At 47.2% G+C, this 8,713-nt stretch overlaps 1 protein-coding gene across 1 annotated transcript in view; it reads right to left on the bottom strand.

Annotated features, from left to right (window-relative positions):
- The window catches only part of DNPEP (aspartyl aminopeptidase), a 24,759-nt gene extending 16,403 nt beyond the window's left edge, over positions 1–8,356 (bottom strand). The window contains exons 1-4 of the mRNA XM_015426901.1: positions 8,299–8,356; positions 6,472–6,560; positions 6,164–6,277; positions 5,630–5,755 (exon numbers count right to left, since the gene is read on the bottom strand). Of these exons, the coding sequence (XP_015282387.1) occupies positions 5,630–5,755; positions 6,164–6,277; positions 6,472–6,560; positions 8,299–8,356 (387 nt within the window). The remainder of the gene's footprint in view (positions 1–5,629; positions 5,756–6,163; positions 6,278–6,471; positions 6,561–8,298) is intronic.
- Between the last annotated feature and the right edge of the window lie 357 nt (positions 8,357–8,713).

Raw genomic sequence — 8,713 nt, forward strand, 5'->3', positions numbered from 1 at the left:
GTTAGCTTTTTCCATCTGTAGATTCAATAGCCTTCTTTCTTGGAGATCTTGCCTTTGCTCCAACAGACCAACTTTCTTCTTCATCTTTTTAGTATCGTGTGCTGTCTCTTTAAGCTTTTCATCGGTTTGAATCGACTTTTTCACAAGCTCATCGATCTGCTGTTGCTGCTTCGCCATACTCTGGTTCGAAGCAGCCATCAACTGGTTAAGACCATCGAGTCTTTCGTTTATGGGCCAGAGCAGCTCCGTTAGCGTGGAGAAAACGTCTCCTTCTTCTACCCTCGGACTTTGACCACCTCGACCAACTTTCGTTCCTTTTCCTCGGACGCCGGCCATTTTCAGCTTTGTTTACACTAAAGAGAGCCTTTTCACTCTCCTTCAGCAAGTGCAAACTTATCCGCAAAACCAGCTAAGTCTTTGGCACACTTGAGCGCTTTTCGTTTCTCCTCCCCCCCTTCTCTTTAAAACACAGTTCGGTTTGTTTACGTCTGGGATTCCCTCCCGACGCCGCTATAGGTGGTGGGGGGGTGGAACTCACTTTTAGAACTTATTCGCTCGCCTTTTTCTCCGCTTCATTGACGGTCTGACCACAGACCCCTTTTAGTCACGCCTCCTTCGCTGACCTTCTTGCTTGTCCCGGCCGGCTCCAGCTATGCTCGGTAAAAACCGAGCCTCTCAGGGGGTGGACCGATTGGGGCAAAAAGGAGCGCCTCAATTCTCCGGCTTAAAGCCATCAAAGAGGTCGCCCCCCAAGCGCCCCCGGCTTGGAGCCTCCACACTGAGGCTCACCTGGGGGTGCCACTTGGAGCGCGGGGGTGCCACCCCTGGAGCGCAGAATGCCTCTCCAGCTTCAGGGGAGAGCCTCCACCATCGCCGAGCCACAGACCGGAAGTCTTCTTCCCGCATTCTTTAATTGCCAAAGAACACATCAGCAACAAGCCAGTTTTCACTGCTGGGCTCCATGTAATAAGATTTTACTCAGTACATTGCCAGCAACCTCTAGTGGCCCAGGGCCACCCCGTGGGTTTTGTGACGGAGTGGAGAGTTTTTAACCCAGGTCTCCCAGGACCTTGTCTGGCATACCAAGCACCACACTACAATAGCCCTACAGAAACAGAGGACCTCCAGCACATGCAAAGGACTTTTCTTACTAACTGAACATTGACTATGCCTTTCTTTTCCTCTGTCCCATGAATTGCTTGCAGACACCCCCCTTGTATTTGTTATTTCTCAAGTGTTTTCAGCTGTCTTAAGGTATGTGGAAAATACAGCTGGGCAGGAATAAATCCAGACCGCCTGGTTCCATTGGCATTCTCCTCTTACTGACTGTTGGCTTCAGTTCCAGTCAGTTCTCAAGTTCTAGTTTTTGCATCATACATACATCAGGCCACTCTGCATTACACACTTTGAACCATTCTACAGTCCTACTCAAATGTAGCTAGGCAACGTGTTCTCTAAGCACACTTGGGTACACTCATGTTTATTAGGGCACTGATGAAGTAATTTATTAAACACTGTACTGATTTTTAATAACACTTTTATAACCCCTGTGAAATGTATTTACTAAAGATACCCCTGCTGCATTCCTTTGGATCCACATAAATGATGTTCTACATGCACAGCAAAAATGCAAAACACCTTATTAAGTTAACATCATTAAGTATGCTCCAAACATATCAACTCATGTTAGAATTTAAGCCTTAATCAAGGAAATCAACTAAAAATCTCTTTGATTGACAGCATATAATGACAAGCACACAAAATAAATGGCAACAACTTTATTAAGAGTCAGTTCTCATAATGCCTCACAGCACAAGAACTGGGCTTCTTCCCACACCCGGCAGGCCAATATTGGTCTGTAGTAGAATCATAGGATCACAGAGTTGGAAGGGGCCATACCGGCCATCTAGTCCAACCGACTGCTCAGTGCAGGATCAGCCTACAGTATCCCTGACAAGTGTTTGTCCAGACGCTGAGTCAAGGCTGCCAGTGAGGGGGAGCTCACCACCTCCCTAGGCAGCTGATTCCACCGTTGCACAACTCTGTCAAAAAGTTTCCCCTAATATCCAGCTGCTACCTTCCTGCCCTTAATTTAAACCCATTATTGTGAGTCCTGCTGCCAACAGGAACAGCTTCCTGCCCTCCTCTAAGTGACAGCCCTCCATTCAGATGAAATGCCATTGACAACTACTCTCTGAGTGCAGTTCTCCAACCAGTTCCCTATCCACCTAACTTGCCTAGAGTCCAGTCCACAGTCTTTTAGTTTACCCGTCAGAACATCATGGGGAACCCTGTCAAAAGCTTTACTGAAATCCAGGTAAATAACATTCCCTTGATCCAGTAAGTTTGTCACTCGATCAAAGAAGGAAATGAGGTTCCCTGTTGGGGACAAATCCGCGCTGACTTCCCCAGATCACCAAGTTGTCCTTTAGATGCTCGCAGATCGATCCCTTTAAAATCTGCTCCAGTATCTTCCCTGGGACAGAGGTCAGACTGACTGGCCTGTAATTTCCTGGGTCCATCCATCCTCCCTTTTTTGAAAATTGGGATAACATTTGCCCTCCTCCAGTCTTGTGGCATGTCTCTTGTCCTCCAAGAGGCCTGAAAAATGATGGACAAAGGCTCTGCAAGCTCTCTAGAAAGTTCTTTGAGCACTCTTGGATGCGCATCATCTGGCACTGGGGATCTGTACTCATTCAGTGCAACCAGGTGCTTCTCAACTACCTCTCTGCCCATGTCAACTAGCAGCCCAGATGCTGTGACTTGCCTACTACCATCTCTAGATTAGCCTGTTCTTCAGGGAAAATACTGAGGCAAAATAGGCATTAAGCCTTTCTGCTTTCTCTCTGTCCTCTCTCAGAGTTTCTCCATTTTCACCCAACAGTGGGCCCATCGCCTCTTTTTATCTTGCGCTTGCTCCTCACATATCTGAAGAAGGGTTTCTTGTTGTAGTGAGCCTCCCTGGCCAGCTTTAGCTGTGAACGTTGGCCTCTCTGATGGCTGACCTACAGTGCCTAGCAACCCATAGATACTCTTCTTTAGAGGTATGTTGTTGCCTCTAATTCTTGAACATTTCCTTTTTCTTCCTTAGCACATCACGCAGTTCTCTGTTCATCCACATTGGCTTCTTGGATCCCCTGCCATATTTCCTTCTTGTTGGAATACCAACAGCTTGAGCTTGCAAGAGCTCTTGTTTTAGGAGAGCCCATCATTCACTTACTCCTTTCCCTTCCAGCAGTCTTGCCCCTGGAATGATTCTCATCATACCTCTGAGTTTATTAAAGTCTGCCTTACTGAAATCTAACTTACATGTGTGGTTATGAACTTCCTTGTTCCCGCACAGCAAAAGGAATTCTAGCAGGACATGGTCACTTTCCCCTAAGGTCCCCACCACCTTCATCCCATCTACCAACTCTTGCCTCTTGGTCAATATTGAGTATTGCCAAGCCCCTCATAGCTTTCTCCACCATTTGATAAAGGAAGTTGTCATCCAGACAGGCCAGAAAGTTGCGTGACTGTGGATGCCTTGCAGAGTTTTTCTGCCAGCACACATTAGGGAAGTTGAAGTCACCCATTAACTACCAGATCATGTTGTTTGGATACCCTGTCAAGCTGTTCAAAGAGGGCAGCATCCACCGCCTCATCCTGGTCAGGAGGTCTGTAGCAGACTCCAACCACAATACTGTTTGTCCTACCTTCCCTTATCCTCACCCAGATACTTCCCACTGGGCTGTTGCCCTCCTCCTGCAGTATTTCCTGACAAACAAACCCTCTCTTCACAGACGACGCCACTCTGCCTCCTCTTTGACCCTTTTGGCTTTTCTTGAACAACTCATATCCATCCACTACTACATTCCAGTCATGTGAATCATCCCACCACCAAGTCTCTGTAATGCCTACTAAATCATATCCCTTTGTCTGCATTAGAAACTCAAGCGCTTCCTTCTTATTACCCAAGCTTTGAGCATTGGTACATAGACACCTCAAGCCCCGCACCTTTGACTCCATTAGACCTGGCCCTCCCAGGTGAACCTCTGTTGTTTGCTCCCCTTCATTTAAATCCCTATGCTGGTTGTCTCTTTCCCCTTGTGGTGTCAGTGTAAAGCCCTCTTGATGAATCTCCCCAGGTTTATGCCAAACACATTCTCCCCGACTTTGACAAGTGAAGTCCATCGCGTCCTAGTAGGCTGTCATCCAGAAAATCTAGCCTGTGATCCCAGAATCCAAATCGCTCCTGCTGGCACCACCAACGCAGCCAGTGGTTCACTTCCATTATTGTCTGCTACCATCGTATTCCCCTTCCTACAACAGGAAGTTTCAAAAAGAACACTACCTGTGCTCCCATTCCCTTCAGCTACCTGTGACAGGTAGAAGGCAGAACACAGAAATGTACCACACAGACACAGCAGTCAATCAGACCTGGGAAAGATTAACATCTGACAAGGGAAAGTTATTCAGGGACCAGCCTACCTAAGGGACTGCCTTTCCCCACATGTTCCCTCAAGGGCACTACGGTCGGGGAATCAAAATCTACTGGATGTTCCAGGCCCCAGGACTACCAAACTTGTCATGACCAGGGCTAGGGCATTTTCGGTGGCGGCTCCTATCTGGTGGAATGAGCTCCCAGAGGAGATCCGGGCTCTGCGGGACCTAGTACAGTTCCGCAGGGCCTGTAAGACGGAGCTCTTCCGCCAGGCTTTCGAATAGGAGCCGCCACCACTACTGTACCATCAACGCCCTATGACTTCCGTATATGGCCACCTTGATGCGGGCATCATTGGTGGGAACAGGACATTTTTTAGGGGACGGCAAGGTAGTGGGATATGCACTGCTGTAGCTGCCTAGCTAGGACATTGAGGACACCATCTTGCTTTTAAAAATTTTAACATCGGAACCGGAATAGAGGAGCACCAAAAATGTTTTATGATGTTATTAGCTGTGTATTGATTGTTATGCAATTTAATATTTTATACTGTTTTATGGTTTTATTTGGCATTATGCCCTGTTAGCTGCCCTGAGCCTTCGGGGAGGGCGGGATAAAAATCTAAATAATAAATAAATAAATTCAATGAAATTAGTTGAGGGTTAGTCTAACAGGAGGGTGATGTAAGGGACTAACTGAGATTATGTCAGATCTTTGTGTGAAGTTTCCCTTCCTAAGTATACTGAGGTATTACAGTAGGCCAGTAGGTTTGTTGCTGGGCCTGGTGTACAACTTAGTTGCAGCAGAGTACTGTGTTGATATGTTATAAACCTGCCTGAGAGAGGGTTTCCTAAGGCATGTATTGTGTAACACCTAACATCTCTCAACTCCTGGTTAAGTGTTGATATTTTCCTCAAGTTGTGTGTATACGTGTGTGTGTGTTTTCAAAAGCGAACCATCTTGTATCTGTCAGTTTTACTTCAGTTATCAATCCAGGCTTTGGTGGATTATACTCAGGTCCCGATCCTAGCCCCTCTAACCTGATGCACTCTTTTTAATCACATACTGGGAGCCCTGGTGCAGTGAGATAAGGGAGAAATGGTACTGTGACAATTGGGAGAAAATCCTGTGGGGTTGGCGGCTAGCCCCTAGGAAATCCACCAGAGAGGTTACGCCTAAAAGGCCAATATCTCAGGCAAAACTGACCTTGACAATGACTCTTCCAGCAACAGTGAGGTCCCGATCAAACCAGGTGCTCCAGATACCACCTCCATAGGTTTCCACACCCACCTGAATAGTGCCCTCCTGCCCACGCTTTGAGCGGCGCTTCACCTGGATGATAGGTAAGCACAGTCACATAAATAGATAGTTCCGTGATTTCTAAGGGAGGTGTAATGCAGCTCCATAGCAGTAGAGGAGCCACAGTTATGGACAAAGAGGAGGGAATGAAGAGAGAAGATGTCATCAGCACTCACAGATGGGAGCCTCTTGACTATTGTCAGCAGAGTGGTACAAACCTATTCTGGTACGACAGTGCTGAAAATCATAGCCAAAGGCAGAGGGAAGCATTTTATATTATTATATTATATTATAATCAAGAGATACCATGGAAGAAGAGCAAGTCCACAGAAAGTGGAATGATGAGGAAACAGAACAGAGTGACACAGAAAGGAAAGTCGCTAACAGCACCAATGGGTACAAGCTAGACAGTGCCATGCACGATGGAGTGAAACTACTTACTCTCAGGCATGGGCTGTCTGTGTGGGCACCAATCAAGGTGAAGCCATTGCCTGGCTGGTACTGGCCTCCCACGGCAAAGGCAATCAATGTTGAGAAGTTCCTGGTCACAAAGTACTATTGGAGAAAGGAGCAGAGAAGACATCAGTGTTTCGCCCCCCTCCCCCGTAGCTGCTCTGGCAGAGGTCAGCCTAGATCCCAACTCTGCCTAGCCCAACACCCCCCCACCCCCCCAACAGAAACAGAACCACTGCAAGTCAGCAGCATTATGGAGGAAGCTCCACAATCAAGTATCCATTCCATTTACCCACCTTTCGGTCAGGCTGGATATCCCAGTGTTCCGTTTCCTTTAATTCTTGAAAACCAGCCTGAAGCAGGCGATTGCGGCACTCAGCAACCACTGTGGGAGGGAAGCGCATGGGCCGTTGTGTGGGAGGGGCTGTATGCGGCAGAACCCAACCCCCACCAAGCCCCGTCTACTTGAGTGTCAGCCCTAGTTGTCACAGTCTGGTCCAAAAAGCCATTTGGCTTGACTAGTGTAAAAAAAAAAAGCAAATTGTTCAATATGTGGATCACGCAAAAAGGAACGCTTGTGGAGCTCCCATTACAGAATTCGATGTAGGACTAAGTGGACACGAATAATCACTGGATACAGTTTCACCTGCACTCACCTGGCTACCAACCGTCTTCTGGGCTGTCTCACTATGACTGGGCTACAAACTCTACTGGTGAAAACCTGAGAAAGGTCTTTGCGGCACTTTAAACGGCCAGATTTAATGAAGCACAGATTTTTGTGAGCTAGAGCCCACATCCCCAGTCAGGAAGGCTCCACCCTACAAATGCTTAAAAAAAAAAAGAAGACTCCTTTTTGTTTTGGCTACCCCAGGAACAACCAGAAGCACCATCTCTGTCCCAAGCCCTTTATGATCCAATCCCTGCAAAAGTTCATTCTTGTTGCCCGACCCCCACAGAAACGTCCAGGATTTGTTGCTACTTCCCCAGGATCAAAGCACCAAGAGGCAGAGCTCACTTCACAGTACAACTACTTTGAGATCAATGTCCAGACCGGGGGGGGGGAGAAGGGGGGCGCTTTACTAAAGAAAATAACCTGGCCATCTGATATGGGGCTAAGTATCAGGAGAAACATCCTAACTGTAAGGGTGGTTGAGCAGTGGAACAGACGGCCTCAGAAGGTGATGGATGCTCCTTTGGTGGACATTTTCAAGCGGAGGCTGGACGACCATCTTTGGGGTATGTTGTAGGACTCTCTTTCGCCTATGCTCCTGCAGAGTGCAGGGGGTTGGACTAGACGACCTGCAAGGTCCTTTCCAACTCTAACATTCTATGATTCTATACCATCAGCTAAAAGAGACACATAACTAATTTATGCCCCTGCATGCCACCACACCACACAGATACACAATAATATAAGATACAGTTTTGGCGTAGTACTTAGGAGTGCGGACTCTAATCTGGGAGAACTGGGTTTGATCCTCCAGACCCTCCGGTAGCAGCTTTAAGGTGGGGACCACCTGCTAACCACAAGTCCTACCATGCAATGGCCTTGCCCACTTTCCTGGGACATGGGTCAGGTGCCACATGTCAGAACAATGCTCAGAAGAACCACAGATGGCACGTCACACAGCCACATGTCAAAGAGCCCAGGCCGCTGAGTACCACTGCACTAGACAAACAGATATTATACAGTGCTGATGGAAGGAACCCACGTCTTATTTTAAGCACACCCCAAAATATAACCAGCAACCTTCAAGATCTGAAACAGTACTTCCAGTGAGCAAACCAAGATGTATATATAGATGGGTACACAACTTCTGCATACCTCCCTGAAATCACCAGGTATAAGGGGGAAAAATTCTTGAAAGGGACTGCTGAGGATACATACTTGTCAAGACACAAGCCTTCAGTGACGAGGGACCAAGATCCATAGGTGTGAGCACACAGAGGAGAAAACAAGAAAAGCTAAGATGAAATAAGGCCTAAGATGAAATAAAGGGAAAGGATTCAAACAGTAGCAGATTTACTGCTCTGATCAAACCCATTTCCCTTTCAGGACAATGCTTCCTTCTTGTATGTGGGATTCCAGGGAGCTATGGAGAGGATGTTCCACCCACCCTTACCTGGCTTAACAGGTAAGATGACCTGCATATTGCCTGCATTCAAGTTCCAGAAAATCATGATGGCTCATTCAAAAGAAAGTAGGAGAGGTTCCTCACAGCCCTCCAGGACCAATCAGTAAATCAAAAGGTAGGCTAATGTACTTCCAGTAAGGAGACAGCATCCTCCGTCCAGCCCAACCAAGCCAAGTAGGAAAGTGGGCCAAAACGATGTAGAGCTTTACCAGCAACTAGCAATATTTGATTAGGAAGGCTGATCCTTCTCCATCATGAAACTTTTCCCTCCAGTTCCAACATTCACATGGATGTGGCACCTGTGCCCAGAACTCTTTGTAGATGGGGATAAACAAGTCAAGTTGGCACCCCATCCTAGAGCTGTGTCATTATGTACTAAGAATATATTGGGCCTGTTTCCTGT

The sequence above is a fragment of the Gekko japonicus genome, unplaced genomic scaffold, assembly GCF_001447785.1.
Source record: "Gekko japonicus isolate JY-2015 unplaced genomic scaffold, Gekko_japonicus_V1.1 scaffold104, whole genome shotgun sequence".
NCBI classification, from domain to species: domain Eukaryota; kingdom Metazoa; phylum Chordata; class Lepidosauria; order Squamata; family Gekkonidae; genus Gekko; species Gekko japonicus.